The sequence below is a fragment of the Gigantopelta aegis genome, unplaced genomic scaffold (assembly GCF_016097555.1).
Source record: "Gigantopelta aegis isolate Gae_Host unplaced genomic scaffold, Gae_host_genome ctg3144_pilon_pilon:::debris, whole genome shotgun sequence".
NCBI lineage: Eukaryota > Metazoa > Mollusca > Gastropoda > Neomphalida > Peltospiridae > Gigantopelta > Gigantopelta aegis.
In genome coordinates, this window is record NW_024533197.1 from 45,001 (window position 1) to 68,555 (window position 23,555).

General features: G+C 35.5%; 1 protein-coding gene across 1 annotated transcript in view; it reads left to right on the plus strand.

Moving 5' to 3' along the window:
• The window catches only part of LOC121391945 (delta-like protein A), a 16,406-nt gene extending 13,129 nt beyond the window's left edge, over nt 1-3,277 (plus strand). The window contains exons 4-5 of the mRNA XM_041523393.1: nt 1,824-1,926; nt 2,216-3,277. Coding sequence (XP_041379327.1) covers nt 1,824-1,926; nt 2,216-2,531 — 419 coding nt within the window. The 3' untranslated portion in view covers nt 2,532-3,277. The remainder of the gene's footprint in view (nt 1-1,823; nt 1,927-2,215) is intronic.
• Nucleotides 3,278-23,555: the final 20,278 nt, after the last annotated feature.

A 23,555-nucleotide genomic window follows, 5' to 3' on the forward strand; every position in this document is an offset into this window, starting at 1 on the left:
CTGGTACATCAAAGGCCGTGGTATGGATGGATGGTGCATATAAAAGATCCCTTGCTGCTAATCGAAAAGAGTAGTCCATAAAGTGGCGACAGCGGGGTTTTCTCCCTCAATATCTGTGTGGTCTTTAACCATATGTCCGACGCTATATAGCCGTAAATAAAATGTGTTGAATGCGTCGTTAAATAAAACATTTCCTTCCTAACTACTAAAGTCTAAATAAATAAACGAATGGATGCATTAGTGAGTGAGTGAGTTTATGAATGAATAAATGAATGAATGAAAGAATGTTTGAAGTGAAATTCCAGCAAAAAAAAAAAAAAAAAAAAAAAAAAGAGGCGGGACGTAGCCCAGTGGTAAAGTGCTCGGCTGATGTGCGGTCGGTTTGGAATCGATCCCCGTCAGTGGCCTCACTGGGCTATTTCTCGTTCCAGCTAGTGCACTATAACAGGTATATCAAATACTGTGGTATGTGCTATCCTGTCTGTGGGATCGTTACTAAAGGAAACAAATGCAGCGGGTTTCCTCTCCAAGACTATTTGTCGTACAGTTTGTAATTATAAAGAAATCACCATGTTATACACCAAATAACCGTAGTTTAAAATGTGTTTTCCTTTCCATAATATGCATTTAATAAAATTTATTAGGATTAAATGTTATAGACCGTATATATATGTTATAGACACATTCATGGTCACACTAATCTGAACCAAAATTAATTCATAGAACTGATATAATACCAACAATGGTAGTAACTTCCATACTTTATTCTTACAGTAGTGATTATATACCTGTCAAACTTCATATGTAAAAATGTGTCATACTGCTAATTACACCAGTCCCCGTGTCAGGGAAGACATACAAAAGGCGTTCAATAGAAAAAAGTAAAGTTTGTTTGATTTAACGACGCCACTAGAACACATTGATTTTTTATCTTATCATCGGCTATTGGACATCAAACATATGGTCATTCTGACACTGTTTTGTTTAGAGAAAACCCGCTGTTGACACATAACTACTCTTTTTACGACAGGTAGCAAGGGATCTTTTATTTGCGCTTCCCACAGGCAGGATAGCACAAACCATGGCCTTTGTTTAACCAGTTATGGATCACTGGTCGGTGCAACTGGTTTACACCTACCCATTGAGCCTTGCGGAGCACTCACTCAGGGTTTGGAGTCGGTATCTGGATTAAAAATCCCATGCCTCGACTGGGATCCGAACCCAGTACCTACCAGCATGTAGACCGATGGCCTAACCACGACGCCACCGAGGCTGGTGTGTTCAATGGAGTATGATTATGACAGTATAAAATATTTTAATCTACAACATTAAAAACAAAATTATGTTAAGCTTATTAAAGGGACATACCCTAGTTTTTAAACACTAACGCATATTGTTTTACTATTATAACCGTTTTTGATAACTTGAATCATACTTTACTTAGATTGTATTGTTTAGATTATCAATTTCCGTACATTCGGGGTGTTTTTGGTCATCCTTCTGTTTTTAATATTACAAAATGCATTTGTCATATTTTTAAAAACGCACGTGCGTCTGAGAAGTAACAGTTATGGAGTCGAGTATTCGTCTATTTTTAGAGAGTATTTCACCATTTTAAAGTCACAGACTCATGTTTCACTCAATTGTAACTTTATCCAAATGTGTTACAGGTTTGTAGATAACTAAACTTTGTGTTAATTTTCACGGGTTGAAACTAGGGTATGTCCCTTTAAACCTGTGGCCAGTATAGGATGCATACATCTTTGCAAATATCCTCATTTATCTACATATTAACTCGAATTTCAATTTAAATGTTTTTGCAGCTTTTCCCCAGACAGCTGCTGCAGACACAGTTAACATTGCTTGGCCAATCACCACGGGTTTATTGGTTCTACTTCTGGCGATTTTAGTTATCATCGTAGTTAAGTAAGTAATGTGCAAAAACACTAAATTCGTTCAGTAAATGGAAACAAAATTACGTTTATTATAACACTATTAGAATAGTTGTATCAAGAGAGAGGACTAAACTTACTTGCGTGCAGAACACAAACATATAGTAATATTAAATCTTCATTACATTTCAACCTTTCTGAAGTTATTTCGTGTAACAGCTTTGATGACTATTGTTAAATATATTTTTAGTGAAGTGTAAACTTTATAGGTTTGAGGCAATTAAAATAAACACACTTGCAATTTGTGTTCTCTTTTTCTTCAGACTTGTTATGATCGTTAAAAAACTACGGAATTCTGCAGAGTCCAAGGTAACATTTTCCGACCTAAAACAAAATGAAAACCAAACTACAACAGCCGCTACAGTGTATGATGTTAGGGATGACAGCACAGCCATGAGTTCTGTCTCTGAACTTCCGAAAACTTCATCTGCACAGAAACGACCAGTGCCTCCAGGAGAACATGATTACCAAAACGCACCACGAATGACAAACAATGACCAACAAGAAACCAGCATGTATGACATACTGGATATGGACGCCACGGGCGACAGTTCTCCATATGAGAAGTTAGATGTGTAAAAGAAGATATATTTCTTGTTTGCTGCTATTATCTACCCAGACGTATCTTATGGAGTACTGGTACTCTGCGATCAAATGTGTATTCATGTGGCAGATTAACGATGGCTTTGAAAGGATAAGTGTACATAGTTATAACATTTATGTTGATTAATGCATAAACAATATTCATATTATATTGTATTATTATCATACCATGGTCACACTTCACTGTAACTATAACAATATCAAATGACAAACAATGACCAACAAGAAACCGGCATGTATGACATACTGGATATGGACGCCACGGGCGACAGGTCTCCATATGAGAAGTTAGATGTGTAAAAACAAATCAATTTCTTGTTTGCTGCTATTATTTATCCCAGAAGTATCTTTTGGGGCACTGGTACTCTGCGATCAAAAATGCATTCATTTGGCAGATTAACGATGGTTTCAAAAGGATAAATGTGCATAGTTACAAAATTAATGTTGATTAATGCATAAACAATACTACGCATATAACATCATAAATTCATATTATATTGTATTATTATCATACCAATGCCACACTTCACTGTGATATAACACTATCAAATTTATTAACAACATTAATATAACGACAACTTATATTATGATTGTAAATCTGTCAGGGCCATAACGAGCCTAAAATAACCATGAAATGTTAACAAAACTAATACTTTTAAATATTTGTGACGGAACATGCTCTTATTTCTTTTCGCCTGTGGCGATATTAATTGTTTTAGAGGGCCGTGTGCAGTCTCAATATGCACTTAAGCCCAGGTGGGCACTTTGTTACGTAATACCTCCGCGCGACCGTGGTCGAGCTGTGCCTAATTCACACCCAGCCCAGGTGCGGAGGCCATGTGGCCAGTAGTTAAGTAATACCTCCGCGAGTGCGGTTTTTACAACCGTGATTTTGGCAACTAGGCGTCAGCAAGTCTGGCCATCTAAGGAAAATTGTCGTCTTGGTCGCTGTGGAAATATCACTTGTAGGTATTCGGTGCCGCGATGTACCACCAGGCGATACTGGAATTTTATAATAAATAGCTAGGGTTTTAGAGATATCAGGGAGAAACATAGGAAGACTGCAGGGGAAACGGACGTCGTCCACTGAACGAAATATATAAGTTCAGTCCGGACGTGGTAATTATATATTATTTCTGCTCTGTGTATAACCATGATGTGATTGATGTGACTTTAAATATTTTAATACTGTATTATACCAATATTATTTAGACGGTGCTGCCGGTCATCTGACGCAGTAAACTGTAGGCTCACTGTCTAAATAATTATTAAAGCTTAGCCAGTCATCCTAGAGGACCTAGGTAAACTGTAGGTTAATGTCTTTATTGTGATAGGTACCAGTATTAATTCTGTGTTACAAGGTTAACCAGTTAGGAATAGAGTTGTAATTCCTTTATTAATTAAGTTCCCCTGGCAGCGTTTCTCAATTATCACACGTGTGGGTGTTGTGTCACGGTGAAGTGATTAGAATATTGTATAAACTAGACACCTAGTGATTAACTAATTAAGTGATCAATTCTGGTTTTTTACTATTTGTTGTTGTTAATTAACTACTGCGGCAGTACATTTGTCAACGTAGATTAATACAGATCCAAAGTGTATTGTGTGTTTGTTGTGTTTTCTAGTGAACTAAACGTGCTATATTATACATACTTTATATAAGATCTTATCTCTGACCATACCTAGAGGCGAGCCACAGCGGGTATAACTGCCTGTTACAGAGAGATCTAATAGATATACAGTTAGGAGAGATATTTGGATAATCGTGTTTCATTCAGTTACGGGTATTATAGGATCCCCGTGACAATTTTGTTGATAGTATTTGACGTGCTTATATCCAAGAAAGGTTCAATCACACTGTAGTACTATACCGGGGGCCTGGACTGTCGCTCCCGGACAGACATTTAGACTGAAAATTACTTCCTGGTTCTTTTTCATCTAGATCGGAAATGTTGTTATGTATTAAATTACGAATATGTTTTTAATTTGTCATTTGCAATACATACGTGGAGCTGTAAACTAGTTGACGAATAAATAAGTATAGTTATAAGTTCAGACAGTTTTGACATCGTCTGACCTGACTAGACAAGCAATGGTAAGGTAAGTAATCTGCATGCTGTACAGTTACATAACACAGGGGTTTGAATATAGTGTGTAACCGCATCTTCACTAAAATGTTTCTAAATTCCTTTACTGCAGTGGCGGATCGAGTATGAAATCGAGCAGGGGTCACAACGAAGTTGTAAAGCTGGCGATGGAGAAGGGGGTGGGTGGGCGTGCGGGTGATAGTTTTTTAAGTTTTAAAACATTGTCATAACTGGCACGGACGGATGCGGGATGTTTCAAGGCAGTTGGTACAACGCTTAAAAGGGACGTCTACAGTATTCAAAAGTAAACTAACTTGTATTATCTGTATAGTATAGTCCACAGAAATATTAAGCTGAACATTGTAACATGTTCCCCGCAAAAAACGAATTAATGAATTATTTTCACCTGCTAAACACTGGAGTTTTGGGGACAGTTCGAATTTCCGAGATCAACACCCTCCTTGATCCTCGTTATGCTTAAATTGATGCAACAGCCTGAATTCAAATGAACCTAGCGACCATTTCTTGTATTCTTTATTAATATGTATTGGCATAGCAATGTGTATACGGATAATTAAATTATATTTTTGGAGAGTACAGGTCTGTCAGATGTGATCTGATTTAAGGTTTTCAGTTCGACTTATTTTCGTGCTTATATCCAATTAATGTTCAAGCACGCTGTCCTGGACACACACATCAGCTATCTGGGCTGTCTGTCCAGGACAGTGCGTTAGTGCTTAGTGAGAAAGAAGCAGGTGTAGTGGCCTTATCCATATAGCCCTTAAGAACTCGCTCTGGGTTGGAGCCGGTACCGAGCTGCGAACCCTGAACCTACCGGCCTGTAGTCCGATGGCTTAACGACTGGGCCATCGAGACCGGTGATTCAAGGTAACATATGTTTGACAATTGCTGGTGGAGATAGAGAATAATACATGAGTAGCCGTTAGATACCATTTATCTTCCAACGAGTTATTTTAAAATGTATCTAATATAACGAGTAAAAGGGAGTTGTGAGATAAATGGTATCTATCGGACAAGAATGTATTATTCTGTTTCTTACATGTCCTCAAAACAAAGTTTTAAGCAAATTTTAACATATTTTGCGACTAAACGATATTTGCACCCCTTGCACTTACGCGTCGAATGATATTCTCACCAACGGACATGCAAGAAAAAATATTAATACTTAAAATTTGTTTCCGTTTTCACATACCATACGTAACCATTAAATGTTCACTTCTTTGTCACACACACACACACACACACACACACACACACACACACACACACGCACACACACACACACACGCAATGGTGTATATATATATATATGTATGAGAGCACAGACGTACCTATCCTCCATCTACAAATGTTTGTTTTTCTCGCCAGAAGATAGAACAGGTTACAAAAGCGGTAGTTTTCTTCCGAGATTGAGCTAGTGATGAAAAGTACTTAACTTTATCAAAAGGAGGGGTCACGGGACCCCTTTGACCCCTTGGATCCGCACCTGAATAGTGTTCGTGTATATTATTATATTGGACGATCCAGAGATGTAGTAAATGCGAAATGTTTAACGCTTCAATTCACTTAAAGCCAACAAGGAAGATGTTAGGGTTCTATGAACATGAAAAGCTCGAGTACAGGTGCCTTTTAGGTCAGCTCATTTCACATATTTGAAATGTTAGCTGAAATACTAGTATACCTGTCTGGTAAACATTGGATATCTAACTAGGAAGATGTCGCAGATCAGTAACTTTATTCAGGTGCACGTCTCGTCTTGGTACATTTCAAACAAGCGCATTCATTGTATTCATATAACCAGTGTAAATTACTAGCCGAGAGCTAGGCGGGCGGCGGTGGTGATTTATTTTTCAATCGGGATATGCAGTTTAAAACCACAACTCAATCTTCGTTGTCCAGCCGGAACGCCTCGGCAGATCTCGGCATTGTTTGTTCAAGTAGAGGCGAGACGTAGCCCAGTGGTAAAGCGCTCGCTTGATGCGCGGTTCGTTTGGGATCGATCCCCGTCAGTTGGCTTATTGGGCTATGTCTCGCTCCAGCCAGTGCACCACGACTGGTACATCAAAGACAGTGGTATGTGCTATCCTGTCTGTGGGATGGTGCATATAAAAGATCCCTTGCTGTTAATCTAAAAGAGTAGCCCATGAAGTGGCGACATCGGGTTTCCTCCCTCAATATCTGTGTGGACAACCAAAACACACCTGACAACCCTGCCACAAACGTGACCACATTTTGAGAAGAATACAGACGAAGACGATATGTTTCACGTGAAACTATAAATGGCTATATGTAATACCTGTCTAATTTCTATACCATGTAATTTAACCAAATGCGTAAAGACAATGGTTTATCAATGTCAAAACAGATATATGATTTGCTGTGAGTTCTGCAATTTTGGTGATTGTAAAGGGAATGGTATGGAATAATTGCGAATTGTGGACAACTTAGTTGAAATGTGACCATTCAACAAGACTTTTCATATTTTAGACATACAGCAATATCTCTGGTATAACACATTAACCAAGATGCAGTATGGAGAGCTACACGAGGCTATTATGATCTATTATGCACCTTTCAACTTGTTTTGGTAGATATGGCCGCCATCTTGGACTGCATATAACTGCGGGTTATAAACCAATATCGAAAGTTAAACTAAGGACACACAGGACGTATGTCTAATAAGTCAACTACCAGATATATATTTAATTTTTTATACAAAGTTCCAACTGCGTTTATTGACATGGCAATGATTGTAATATTATGATGGATATCTTAAAATATTTTTTCATCAAATATAGAATTTTGAAGTCGCATGCTAAAATGCTAAAAACAAATAAAGTAATAAAAATTAAACACCGCCAAAATAACGACGCACATATTTTATTTACGATTTCATGGTTTAGAACATATAGTTGAGGCCCAAAGAGATTACGAGAGAGTAAACCGCAACTTTTTTTTATTAGCAGTAATGGATCTTTTACATGCGCTTTCTCATATACAGGACAACACATATCATGATATTTGAGATACCTGTCGTGGGGATACTATTTGAGATGGGAAAACGCTCAGTCAGACAATAAGTACACAGCTGGTATTCCAACCGAGCGAGTGCGTTACCGACTGAGCTTCCCCAAATAAAATAAATTTAAAACAGAACAGCAAAAAACCCCAACCAAACAACATGTGGTATATATATATATATAATAATAATAAATACTCAACTTCCTAACGTAATGTATTAAAGGCAGATTTGATTGGTCAATATTTTTTGTATAAGTTGGATCTCGTGACATTAAAATAAACGTAACTACCCAGTAGCTAGTGACATGGTTTGAGAAGTACGACGTGTATCCAATCCTGCCCAGGGAAATACGAGGACATAACCCAATCTGATGCAATACTCTATTTTGACCATGTACATACCTTTCCATCTTGTTTTGAGAAAATGTTTCACATTTCAACTATGAATATTCTGGCTGTGGGTTCTGGTCATGACGGGTGCGAACGGTGGCGCAGGATATGCTCATCGTTTACGAACACCTGGTATCATCACTGTTTTTACAGTGATTCATGAATGCATACCATCGCAGCTGTATACATTCTAATGAGTTATATCCTGTGTAAGTTTAAGTTTTATGGGCTGGTCTTCGGGGTCCCAGTCCTCCTTGTTTGGAAGGAACTGTTTTATTTAACGATGCACTCAACACATGCTATTTACGGTTATATGGCGTCGGATCCTTGTTTCGATGCTGGACTAACAAGATATACGCAAACATGAGTCATTTTGCTATTTTCTTGAGACTCCAACTACCCGTAATCAAGACGATATACTAGTACTCGATACAAAACAAACGTTACCTGTTTTTCTTTTTTATTATTAGTCCCCCGCCAGTCCTACCGGGGGCGACTATAGGTTTCGTCTATCTCCTTCTGCCTGTCTGTCCTTCTTTCCCTCACATAATTTATCAGACTTTTTACCACAATGCTTCAAAATATTGAAATTTTGTGTATAGCTTTATCGTGTACTGTTACAGGCGAAGTTTGACTTTCATAGCGATTTACCCATTGTTGACAAAATTGTGGAGATACAAAAAAAAAAAAATAATAATAATAAAAAAATTGTTTGTTTTATAATTCCTCAAGATATTGATGTGAAATTTTGGGTATGGCTTTATGTTATACTGTTACAAATCAAGGTTGGCGTTCATGACGATTTACCCATTTTGTTTTACAGAGTTATAGCTCGGTAAGGGACATGCATTGCTTTAGCAGTACTCCCACAATGTTTGTTTTAAATATAAATGAACAGCATTATTCTTTGTACTCAGCAAAACTAAATTAGGTTGATATTTTATACATATAACTAATTTTAAATACTGTGAGATACGCTTTTGTATTAGATTCATGATAATATGCCAACAATTCCAAAATCAGATTGTTTGAAAATCAGCTGCATCCCACTTTTGTTTATGTGCAAGCATACTAACCTTATATTATATATTATATTTCTAAAGAAAAACATCACTGAGGTTTTAAACATGAACTTACACATCACTGAACATGTACTTAAAAACAACCAGGTGCAAACTCTCTCTGCACAGCAAGGTACACAATACCTAGCTAACTGAATACTCCTACATGCTATGTACATAAACAAATAAATAAAACCATTTCTAATTAATAAAATAAATAAATAAAATAATTTCTAATTTTAATAAAATAAAATAAATAAATACATAAACAAAAATAAATAAAAATATAAAATAAAAATAAAATAATAAATAAACAACGAAATAAAGTAAATGAAATCATTGCTATTGTATCTATTTCACACATACATTCGTCATTCTTATTTCATTACACATATTTCAGCAAAAATAAAATATCCCGTAAAGCACACTAAATAACGTTCATGTTCATTATGGAGGTTGCACGTTTGAAACAATTTTAAACGTATTTTCCAACTAAAACGTATTTACGTTGCTTGCGCTTGCAGTTACTTTATATATTACAGAGCTGCCACATATTAGTGCGAGATAAGAAACCGTTCATCTCCATACAGGCTATCCACACAGATTATCATCAAGGAGTATTGTAGATACATTTTACCCAGACATAGGATAGTACGTGTCATATATTGTACTTATATTTTTTATACAAGTAAAAACATTTTGTTCGCCATGCATTTATTATTGTGTTCTGATGAACATCAATATACACCAAAACGTCTAGCAACACTGTTTTGTGCCATTCCAACTTCAAGAATATCAATCGCTCGAAGACGTTCACTTTATGATAGGCGTGACATCACGTTGTCGACAATCAGATACCAACAAAAGTAGTTTTCTCAGTGACGCGAAGCAATATAATCGTTTTACGTTCCAGTGATAAGAAGGAGCACGTAACCCAAAATGCGCACACGGCAACGTGGGCGCATGAAGTGTGAATAACACGTGCAAATGACACAACACCTCTGGAATATTGAAGGGAATGGTTACACAATCATTTTCTGAAATTGTCATGACCAGATTCCAACTAAAAGCACTGTCATTATACACATTTGGTTGTCGTCATCTACAAACACCTAATCACTAAAGCCTGAATAACTCGAGCCGGACGTATAACATTTTTCACTATGGCTGAAATTAATCTCTGGGATGTGGAATTCATTAACATATAAGATGACTGTCACGGGGATTCTATAATACCCGTAACTGAATGAAACACGATTATCCAAATATCTCTCCTAACTGTATATCTATTAGATCTCTCTGTAACATGCTGTTATACCCGCTGTGGCTCGTCTAAGTATGATCAGAGATAAGATCTTATGTAAAGTATATATTATTATAGCACGTTTAGTTCACTAGAAAACACAACAAAAACACAATACACTTTGGAATCTGTATTAACCTACGCTGACAAATGTACAGCCGCAGTAGTTAATTAATAACAACAATAATAACAACCCAGAACTGATCACTTAATTAGTTAATCTCTAGGTGTCTAGTTTACACAATATGCTAATCACTTCACCGTGACACAAAACCCACACGTGTGATAATTGAGAAACGCTTCCAGGGGAACTTAATTAATAAAGGAATTACAGCTCTATTCCTAACTGGTTAATTTTTAATTAACCCTAACTACTCATTCAGTAACCTTGTAACACAGAATTAATACTGGTACCTATCACAATAAAGACAATAACCTACAGTTTACCTAGGTCTTCTAGGATGACTGGCTAAGCTTTATATTACCAAATACTCGTATAAATATAGAACAGTAAGACTACGATTTACTTCGTCAGATGACCGAAGACACTGTCTAAAGAATATTGGTATAATACAGTATTAAAATATTTAAAGTCACATCAATCACATCAAGGTTATACAACAGAGCAGAAATAATATATTTACCAAAGTCCAAACGGACTAACGTTCCCTGGGAGCCGTCCTTTTTGCTTCCCCTCATAACTCTAAAACACTAGCTATTTATTATAAATCGAATATCGCCTGGGGGTACATCGCGGCGCCGAATCTTATCATGTGAGTTTCCACCACGACCAGAGTCGGTATATTTTTCTCTGATCGTCAGACTGGCTGACGCCGATCGTCGCAAAATCACGGTTGTAAAAACCGCACTCGCGGAGGTATTACGTAACTACTCGCCACATGGCCTCCGCACCTGCTCTGGGTGTGTATTAGGCGTACAGCTCGACGATCGTCGCGCAAAGGTATTACGTAACAAGTTGCCCATCTGGCTAAGTGCATTTGGAACTGCACACGGTCCTCTAAAACAATTAATATCACCACAGGCGAAAAGAAATTAAGAGCATGTACCGTCACAATGACATTTTCTAAAGTTGGTGCGAACAAAATGGCCGCCAGTTCACTATCAAAACTGTATGTCTTCAGATCTACAGCACTTAGAAATGTGATCTTGGTGTCAAAACTGAAGTTTATGAGCTCAATGAGTTTATTAAAACTGTTCCTAATTACTGTCAAATATTGGGTTGTCTAATGGCTGGCCAAAAGGATGGTAATTATGGTATGAAAATCTAAAAATATTTGTAACATGATTTAAAAAAACCTAATTAGATTATTAATAAGTTTAGTTAGCATGTTTTCGAAATTATTAAAATAAAATATAACTGCAAATTGTAAATAATCAAGATACCCACATGTCATACTATTGATCAAATGGTTCCCCATTAAAAAGCTTTGTTGTCATTATACAGCTATCAGCATCCACAAACTACTAATCCAGCCAGTGCATCACGACTGGTACATCAAAGGCCGTGGTATGTGCTATCCGGTCTATGGGATGGTGCATATAAACAATCCCTTGCTGTTAATCGAAAAGAGTAGCCCATAAAGTGGCGACAACGGGTTTTCTCCCTCAACATCTGTGTGGTCCTTAACCATATGTCCGACGCTATATAACCGTAAATAAAATGTGTTGAGTGCGTCGTTAAATAAAACATTTTTTTCCTTCCTAACTACTAAAGCCAAATTAAATAAACGAATGGATGCATTTGTGAGTGAGTGAGTTTATGAATGAATAAATGAATGAATGAAAGAATGTTTGGGAGTAAAATTTCAGCACAAAAAAAAAAGAAGAAAAAAAAAGAGAAAGAAACGGGGCGGGACGTAGCCCAGTGGTAAAGTGCTCGCCTGATGTACGGTGTCCTCATTGGGCTATTTCTCGTCCCAGCCAGTGCACCACAACTGGTATATCAAAGACCGTGGTATGTGCTATCCTGTCTGTGGGATCGTTACGAACGGAAAAAAGGCAGCGGGTTTCCTCTCCAAGATTATTTGTCAAAATTACCAAATGTTTGACATCCAAAAGCCGATGATTTATATATAAATGTGCCCCAGTGTCAACTGACTTGAACTGACATAACTTGTGTTGGCGGATCTACACATGCCACACAATCATCTGATGCATCCCTTAGATACATTTGCATGATGCTGTGTAATGTTGTCCAATGTCAAGACATGAGCACTTTGAAATATATGAAAAGGGTCGACTGATGCACACCAGGATGTTCAGCAATTTTGGATCAATTAGTGCAAATAGAATCGGTATCATCAGTTTTGGTAAACCCTACCCACTGAGTTCATTCATGGTTTGATTTTGTAGCTGTGGTAACATGTGAGTGCAATGTATAATGACAACAATCTTTACTCAATTACCAACTATTTGATCAATGGTATAGCATATGTACCTCATCTTAATTTATCACTTTAGACGAACATGTACAATTTTAGGTTAAATTTTGTTTTAGTATTCTTTAAAACATGTCAACTAAACGTATCAGCCATCAACATTTAATACTAGTATTTAACATAAAAGGTGTCTTTCAACACATATTATTAGATTTCCATGTCAAAAACACTGCCCTTTTCGTAACAAACAGTTTTGATGAACGTATGTTTTGACATGGCCGCCATCGTGTTCGCAACAACTTTAGAAAATGTCGTCTTATATTTTCATGAACTCTGTACCCCAGACATTAATTTCTACCATAGTGACAAATGTTATACTCCGGCCCGGGTACATTTCACTTTTGGGGTCCTCTGCTGCTATTTATAGACACCTTCCTTATATTGCAGTCAACAGGTCATATGAGCTGCTTATTTGTAAGACGGCAATTGACTGCATGGTTGACTAACTCCACTCATTTGAGCTGAGCGCTTGTCATTAAATACCCTGTCAGCATAACCTGTGTATTCGTATCCAAATGGATGTAATAGGAACAGAACAGAACAGAATTTATTTACACTCTGGCCGTTCAGCAACGGCATAGGAGGGCTACATAATATAAAGGAACATATATATATATATATATACATGAAGAATTTGGGATTTACAATATAAATGTATATATGTACACACATTCATTTCACAATATACACATGACAAGATGGTGGTTGACAATATATGCAGTAAATAAGTTATTTTCCAGTATAAACAGTACAATCCTTAAATACTGTTAGTTTGGGTGCATTTTGAGCGTTTAAAGATATTAGTAATAACATTTATTAATTTTGATAAATTCTTTAATACACTGATTCGTTTACTGTTCATGGGTTGTTTGAATTTGAAAGTATTTGGTCGTGTACAATAATATGGATGTAGAAACTGGACCCTGGAATCATGAAAATATTTACAGACGAAAATATAATGGTATTCGTCACCAATGTCTATTTCATCACATAGGTTACATAGCCTGTCGTTCTTAGGTATGTTATTCCAGCGTCCAGTTTCAATAGGCAAATAGTGATTAGATAATCTGAATTTCAAAATAATTGTCCACATCTTTTCAGGGATAATAGTAAAATATTTTTGTAGACTGAGGTGTTCTTTGTAATATCTGTATGTTGTGCCTTTCGATGAGAGTTCTATTTTGTTACTCCATGTTTGTAAATATTGGTCATATTGTCTATTTTTTATTTGTTGAGAGAGGACCTTAACTGATACAAAAGATTGGGAAAGCCAGACATCGCTCATTCCTAAATTATTCAGGATATTTTTTACTGTAGTGATCCAGTTATAATTGGTATTATTGCTAAGATGATCTAATAACATTGCTCTATATAATAAGAAAGATAGTTTAGATTGTTTCCCCGATACAATTCGTGCCCAATAACAGACCATTCGTCTGTATATAGTTAGCTCGATAGGCATTCTCCCCAGCTCTCCATATAACATAAATAGTGGTGTCGAATTTTTTTTACTGGTAAAATATGTCTGAAGAAATGTATTTGGACAGCGTTTTAAGATATCAGTTTTCTCATGTCCCCAAATTTCGCACCCATGTAGTAAACTGGAAGGATCATCGAGTCGAACATTTTAAGTTTACAGTCGACTGACAGAAAATGTTCTTTGGCTTTTGCAAGTACAAAATACATTGCTTTGGTAGCTTGTTGTTTAAGTCTCATCTTTGTAATTCGGAAGTTGTTTTTATTAGTAAATGTAATTCCTAGATATTTATACTCTTTAATGTTTTCTAAAGCAGTGTTTCCTATCTTGAAAATATGTCTGTAGTCTTTAGCTGTACCGTTAAAAATAATTACCTTCGTTTTAGTGATATTAATTTTAAGTTTCCATGTCTTGCAATATTCACAAAAGGTGTTTAACGTATGCTGTAGGTCAGATGCAGTTGTTGCTAAGAGGGCTGTATCATCAGCATATAGCAGACAGATAAGTTGAAGACCAACGTCAATTGGGTTTTCGGGATTATCTGGGATAGGGGAAAGCCCTTCACATCCATGACTGAATAAGTAGTCTGGTGGTGGGTTAGATGCAGCACGAAAAGGGATCAGTGTTTTAAAACCTGTTTATGGATGTGGTGTGCACAGGGTGGGTTGGGGGTTCAGATCACACATGTTAACGTATGTAAGACGCATTTACTGCCCTCACAAAACAATAGTAGGCTACACGCACACGGTTTACAAATATCGAATAACGTACACTGTTTAATCGTGTGCAGTCAATAGAACGAACGTCTTGTTTACATTGAGCCCAACGCATTACTTCCTGGTTGATCAACACTCTTAGAAGACGCACGACATGGTTGAAGTTAGGATACATTATCTTATTCTAGTATGTTTTTTTAGTCTACAAATCGAGCCTCTATTCGCTGCTTTTGGTAAGTTTTATTGTCTTCGCAAGTTGTTTTAGTAGCCTACCTTATACCATTATTACTAAATCCCAGTTAATTATTTTTGCAACAGTCCCATGGTAAAGGACATTATTTAAAGAATACTTGTTTAAGGACACCGCGGCATATTTTAAACTACTGTTATTTTGTGTCTAACATAAAGGTTATGTCTATAATTAGACTAGACTGAAGGAAGGAATGTTTTATTTAAAGACGTACTTAACACATTATAATTACGGTCATCTGGCGTCGGGAGTGGGGCGTAGCCCAGTTGTAAAACGTTCGCTTGATGCACGGTCGGTCTAGTATCGATCCCCGTCGGTGGACCCATTGGGGTATTTCTCGTTCCAGGTAGTGCTCCACACAAAGGCCGTGGTATGTACTATCCTGTCTGTGGGATGGTGCATATATGCTGCTAATCAAAAAGAGTAAGGCATGAAGTTGCGACAGCGGGTTTCCTCTCTCAGTATCTGTGTGGTCCTTAACCATATGTCTGACGCCATATAACCGTAAATAAAATGTGTTGAATGCGTTGTTAAATAAAATATTTCCTTCCTTTCTTTCTTCTGAGGTCGGATATATGGTTACGGATCATACAGATAATCAGAGAGAAAACCCAGTGCCGCTCGTAATGGGCTACTCTTTCCGATTAGCAGCAAGGCATCTATGATTTGCAGTATCCCACACACAGGTCTAACGACCCTCCCCCACCCATCCCACGCACACACACGTAAAAATATCTTTACGTGGTCTAGAGAGTGAAAAGAGAAATCTGGTCTGGTCGATTACCAGCAAGTGGAGTTTGGTATGCACGGTAAAACACTGGCTTAGACGGATGGAATACAATGACGACGGTTTTGCCAATGATATCTCCACGGTAGTTTGTAGAATAAGCATGCATCTTGATATTATTAATATATTTAAAAAATCGTTGTGAATTCTCGAGTATGCGGCAATTCATGTAACCGATCGCTCATGATAATACTATAGTTCGTAATTTTCTTAGCTACAGTTATTACTTTATCATATAATATTATATTCACTTAGAAATGGATATAATTTTGTTTTCCTTGTACACATTGTGTTTTGACTAACAGAGAATGTAGCCGTCGGGAAGACTGTATATCAGAGTTCCTACCTCGATAAAGTACCTGCAGGGAGAGCTGTGGATGGCAACATTTCTCAGTCAAGTGGAGCTTTTTGTATGATTACCAACGTTAACCAGCCATATACCTGGTGGGAGGTGGATCTGGGTCAAGAATATTTCATTCACCAAGTTGTCATCTACTTCAGGACAGACTGTGAGTATAAAATAATTCCAAACAACATCTGACATTGTCCATCTTTAAAATAATCCTTTATAGTAAACGATGTAAACTTTTGACGAAAACAAACGCGGTATAAATATTGGATAGAAATATCAAATGTTAATTAAAAACAATTCACGAGAAAATCATGTTCAACAAATTATGCGGATATCAAAATACAACACTTTTGTTTCGTGTATAAATAACAACGTTTATTATTAACAAATCATGGAAATAAAATATTGTGCTTATTATAGACTAATTAGTAGCAAAAATACGTGGGACATTGACATTGTCTTCATATTGTTAAATATTTACTATACCCGGTATTAAAATGTAATACCCATATAGGCCCCTTTATCCAAATATTCAATGTGCTCTAGTGGCGTCGTTAAATAAAGCAAACTTTACTTTGTCCAAATATGGATATGCTCAGTAATTGGATTGAGGAATATTTCAGTGGACTGACTCAGAGTAGCTGTTTGTCTCGATCTTAGATGTACTCAGGGATAGATAGCTGGATAATGCCCTAGCCAGCACATTTTATATAATATGTGAGGGGATAATACCAGAATTCTATTGTCGTAACCAAGCTATTCTTTGATGAAAAAGCAACAGATAATAGTGACTGCAAATAGTTCCCTCAACCGAATTGCTCACCCATTGTGTCGAAATCTTATATTAGAACGTTTTGTTTCTTACTAACCCGTGTAGGAGACCACCGTTGTGTATCAAAATCGTATACAACGTATGTTGGAGATCGTTTCTGAGAGGTCATGACCCAGTTTAGTGTTATTGTAAGGAGATGTAAAGTGACGTCATTGGAATAATGACGTCATTCAAATTCAAAATTAGCTGTATTATTACAATGCTTCGCCACATTAAAATGCTAGCTTTTCATGAATTTCATTTTCCGAGTGGTTGGCAAATGTTTTAGAGTGCTCTATTTTTTAAGGAAAACGGATCTGTTAGTACAGTAGTGATTTGGTTATAACGTGGTATGTATGCTTAAAGCCAAGTATCCATACGCCATGACCCAGTTAGGCTACGTTCTGTAACAATATCATTTAGTTCATTATTATTGTCTTCGCAAGTTGTTTTAGTACATTTTCATTGTTTTGAGGTATGTAAGAAATAGAATACTACATTCGTGTCCGTTTGATACCATTTATCTTACAACTAGTTGGATACGTTTTTAAACAACTCGTTGTAAGATAAATGGTATCAAAGGGAAACTCATGCATTATTCTAAATGTATGTATGTATGTATGTATGTATGTATGATTTTATAGAATTTAATATATTTAAAAAAATGCATTTTCTTTTTAACAATCGTTTAAATAATAATTTTTCACAATGAATGCAGCGTTAACAAAAACCTAATAATAGTCGCTACTAGCGTGTTTGAAGTCATCCGCCTTATAACTTTATTATAGTGGAAGCAGATTAAAACCAGCCGATTTCACCTATTCCTAATACACATGTATCACTATAACTGCATTAACTGGTGCACGATAACGAATCATAATTCGGCATATAATAATAGCCGTTACTTCCGTATTCCTGTCAGCGTCACACAGATGACGTCACACAACGTTTATACATATCATTTACTCATAAAATGTAGAGGAGCACGCACGCATTTAGTTCATCAAGATAAACGTCTACAGCACGATATTTATTATTGTGATGTTTATTGCTGTGCCGTAACGTTTATCCATTGGATCGAATTTTCCATTTGCAATCACGATTTAATAAAATCAGGCATATGTGCTTTATTTAAGAGCCTCAACATGTACAACAAGATATTTTAATACATTTTAGACAAAAATATTAAGTACAATACCTTTGGTAACCTTTCCAGGATTAGATGTTTGAAGATGACACATTTTTACATTTGAAAGCTATTTTTATCCTGGCACATCGAAAATGCGGAATGAAAATATTGCGAAAAGAGAATTATTCGTATCAAGCATTTTACGTACACCCAATAAAAAGAAATATTGCGGAACTGAATGGAATTAATTATTTATTTTGTTATTTTTGTTTCTATATATGTGCTTTGTGTGGGTTGCATTATATGCATTATTAATATTATCACATTAACGTTTTGGGGTGTATTATTCTTTTTTATTATTGTTAAAAAAAATAATGATTGTCAGTACAGGTCATTACTTATTTTAAGACCTTCATTTATTTACTTTTTTAAAAATTATTATTTCCTTTAGTATTTAAATTTGTTTTTTATTATTATTACAGGCCATTGCTTACATGTGTTTCAAAGGTTTTTCTCTCTTTTAAAAAATCTTAGTTTAATTATCATTGCAGGACATTAGTTATTTTAAGGGTTTTATTTAATTATTTATTATTCATTATTTTTAGCTATAATTACTGGTTATTAGTTATTTTAGGGTTTTTATTCAATTTAATTAATCTTTTATAGCAAGTTCTGGGGAAAGGTGAATAGACACACAAAGAAATGGGGAAACAGACAATATGAAAGTTAAATTGGCCGTTGAAAATATTTTATACATGTAAATCTAAAATGTTATAATGATTTTCATTGACACATTCAAGTCTGAAAACAGTAACATCAGATGCCTCGTAGCGACAGTTGCCCTAGGCATGGGCCTCGATATACCTGACATAGACATTGTCGTCCATGATGGTGCCCCAAAATCGGTGTTGTCATACTAGCAGGAAGTTGGCAGATGTGCACGAGTTGGAAGGAGAGGTTATGCCATGACCGTATACGACCATTTTACTCTGTCCTTAAAAAACACAGAAAAAGATTTGCCAGAGCTTGTTCGGAATGCAAATCACGTTTGTATTCGTGCAAATGTGATGAATAAATTTGAAGGTGCCACCAGTGATGCTGGTGGTGATACACAATGTGGACAATGTGATATAAATGCTATTTGCAAATGCGCTAGATGCAAATGCTGTTCTACCTGCATTGCTCAATGTCCCTGCCAAGACCGAATTAAATTTGGAATTGAGAAATTTCTAAATTTTTAAATTACATTATGGATACGTGATAGTAAACGTCACCTGTGTCTTGCACATTTCAATAACAGGTGTGGAAAACGTTACGAGTTGCTACCAAAGCCTCGCAACCATGTGAAGTGGTATTGCACTGATGTGTTTCATCCATACTGTTGATGACAACTGCTGTTAGTGATAATTTATTCCTACTTACCTAATTTAGCATTAACTGTGTTGTTGAGGATTGCCTCGCAACCATATGAACATTTATTTAATAATTAATGTATAACTGTGACTTGGTGACAACTGCTGCTTGTGATAACTGCCTTGTACCTGTCTGCACATTGGCTAAACCGAAGTGTACATGGATTCCTACTTAACCATTTGAACATTAACTGTGTTGTTGAATGTAATTAGTTTATAAGTGTGACTTGGTGACCACTGCTGCTTGAGACAACTGCCTCGTACCAATGTGTGTTAAACACGGGTAAGCACGCTAAATTACGAATAATGCACATTAATTATGAATAATGCACATTAACAAGAAAACAACAAGAAACAAGCAAATGCGTGATCTCTTGCTACCCCGTTTCATCCCTCTATGTCTGTCTCCCCCCCCCCACTCTATGTATGTGTGTGTGTGTGTGTGTGTGTGTGTGTGTGTGTGTAAAGGAAACATTTATAAATGAAAAAAAACACGTTTTTATTTAGTTAATAATTAAATTAATTAATTAATTTTTTATTATTATTAAATCAATAATTTATTTATTATGTTATTTATTTATTATAATTACTAACATTATTCAGTAATTTATTATTATATTATTATTTATTAAGTATTAATTAATTAATTTTTTATTATATTATTTAGTTATTATTAATTAATTTATTATTTATTAATTGATTAAAAATGTATTATTCATTAATTAGTTTATTTATTTATTTATTTATTATTATCATTATTATTATTATTATTATTATTATTATTATTATTAAACGTGATATTCCATTAAATATCGTGGAAGAAACTCATGAACCCGAGACGAATAAAAAAAAAAAAATCCCGATTCCGCCAACAGTTTTCAATCACATTTTAAATATGCTCATAAAATGAAAATTGGATTTATGCAGGATTACTATTTGGACAAAATGTCTATTTATACATAAAACGTAACTCGGGAGGTTTTCTTTATACAGTAAGTGTTTATATTTGTTATTACATCTCATATTTCGCCACGAAATAATTAATTCCATGATTTTATCGATTCCGCCTGAAATCTGGGTTAAAGTGCACGCTTGTGTCGGCCATAGAAGTTGTAAACATCGCTGGTCCAATAAATGTCAAAATGTTAAAAAACGGACCGTAGATTTTACCTTGGTGAACTAGCACGCATTTTGCTTCAGAAGACGATTCATCGTTGGTCTTTTAAAAGTGAGTGCATCCAAATAAACAGAGAGTAGTAGCGTTTGAATATGCAAATAGGCTCTTGGTGAATCCCCCAAATTTCCGACAGGTACGTGGTCGTGATACTGCCGCAAATGGCTTTGATTAGCCAATCAAATTTTGCGTTATATGCAGAGTGAATTAGAATTACGATTACAACGTGTTTTAAATCAACGGTAAATCAAAGCACAAGAACATGAACGTTGTTCTTGTAAGGCCGGATAAATTAAAATGACTTTCTTTTTCTGACTTTTATAATCGATTCCCGATATGCCGCATATAAAGAGAATTGAAGTTGCGGCGACGACCCTCCACTTGTTTAAAACCGTAGCGTCTATATTTGTTTGGACGGGGATGCGTTAAAATTATTTGTTTTAAAAGAAGGGGGTGGGTGTGGTGGTGGTGGTGGTGGTGGAGCAGTAACATTCAAATACAAGGCGTAGTGGATATTATCAGTGTACCATAATTGTATGCACTAAAGGTTACAAAACTATAGCAGGATACAGGCGCGTGTGCAGGTATTTATGCAGGCAGGGGTTTATGTTGTGGCGAGCGAAGTTTACTGGTGTAGGGAGTCTAGTTATTTTGCAGCTGAATATATATATATATATATATATATATATATATATATATATATGTTTTTTTTTAAATGTGCTTAAGCAGGAGAAGGGGTGAACACGCGTCTGCAATAAAATTACAGCTGTACACATTTTTGTTCTGGTGTTTGTAGATCACAAAAGTAGTGGTGTATTCTTACATAGCTGCAATACCTGAACCAGCCGAGATATGGCACGTGTTCTATTTATGAAACCAAAGCCACACACGAAATAAATTAAAAGAAAAAAAAATCACAATTGACGTATACAGAGGGTGGGTTGGTGGAAGCCACGACCCCATACCATCTTTTTCCCCTGCACCGTATATACACACATATTTGTCTTGGTTCTGACTAGACCTAATAGAGCTGCATATGTTTGGCTGCCCCACCCCTCCACCCTTTATAAAATATTGGCCAATTAAGCCTGTACAATACAGTTTTTATAAAATCATGTGGTGTGGCAACAACTGTTGGGAATCAAACTTACCGGTAAACGTCTGGCCCCTGTGAGCATTTCATCAGGTCCCCCAGAATTAGTTATCCTATAGCACAAAATACACGCACAAAAGTTTAACTGTTCTAGAGGCACAGGCAGCTAAGTAAGAGTACTAAATATTATAAGACCACAAAACACACAATCCACACCTACAATAATAGTAATAAATATTTACAAACAAAATTTAATGTAGAAAAATGACAAAATTATATATTACACTTGTGTAACATGAGACTAAACCACAAATTGCAATTTGCACAGTTCGTTTAATATTTATTATGCGAATACTTAACATTAGCTTTTTTTTCTGAAATAGAGGTTCTTGACATATTACTCGCCATGCAGACTAGTAAACTAATTTATTTTAAAATATCTTTCTATGGCATTAACCTCCAAATCCAGCGATTAAACATTATCATTTGATGAGTCTTGGAAGTCTGAATTACTACTAAGCAGAAATATGTCAAATACAAGAACAATTAATAATATGTATAATATTAATAATATTACATTATATTAATTTGTTGATAGTGTCTAATATTGGCAGCAATTTCAACAACCCCACCCCAGTTTTTCTTTACATATCAATTGAAACTGTTTTATAATTTTTATCATTTTTTTCTTAATATCAACATGCAGTGTAAATGTTTTTATAGCTTGTCTTCAAAATTTACACACCTTAAGACACAAAATCCATTGGTTCAATTCCTGAAATATATATAAAAAAAAACAAATGTCAATTATTTTACATCCATTTGAAGAAGTATAACAGTTTGTAACTTTATCATGAGAAGATATAACATATATTTGTCTGTGCTTTGCTAAAATGTAGGTTATAAAATAATAATGAAAAACAAAATTATTGTATTAAAAAAAATCCTATTTATTAAGTAAAAGATTTAGAGTAAATTTAGTTTCAATATTTGATATTATATATATATATATATATAAATTTAGTTTCAATATTTGATATTGTATATATATATATATATGTATATATATATCTAATATAATATATGTTTAACTTACTCATATATCATACTTCATGTATATCTTTGGGTGCATACACTATACCTTTAAGACCACTTGAAAGAAGAAAAGTGCAGGCTTTCTTCTAGAAAATAATTTGATGGTTGGTAATAAAAACAAAACGGACTAGAAGTGGTCCCTACTAGGTGGTTATGCACTTGATCAATTGTACACAGCAGTTATTTTACTATCATCTACCTAAAGATATAAAATCATATAAATCATATAAAATAAAATAAAATATATCCATTAATGTTCAGTATTTTGAGTTACGTAATTTTACGCTCCGTACCCTCCGTACCCTATAGCAAAAACCACAAAGAGGAATATTCTAAGAATATCAAAGGGCTGATCAAAGATC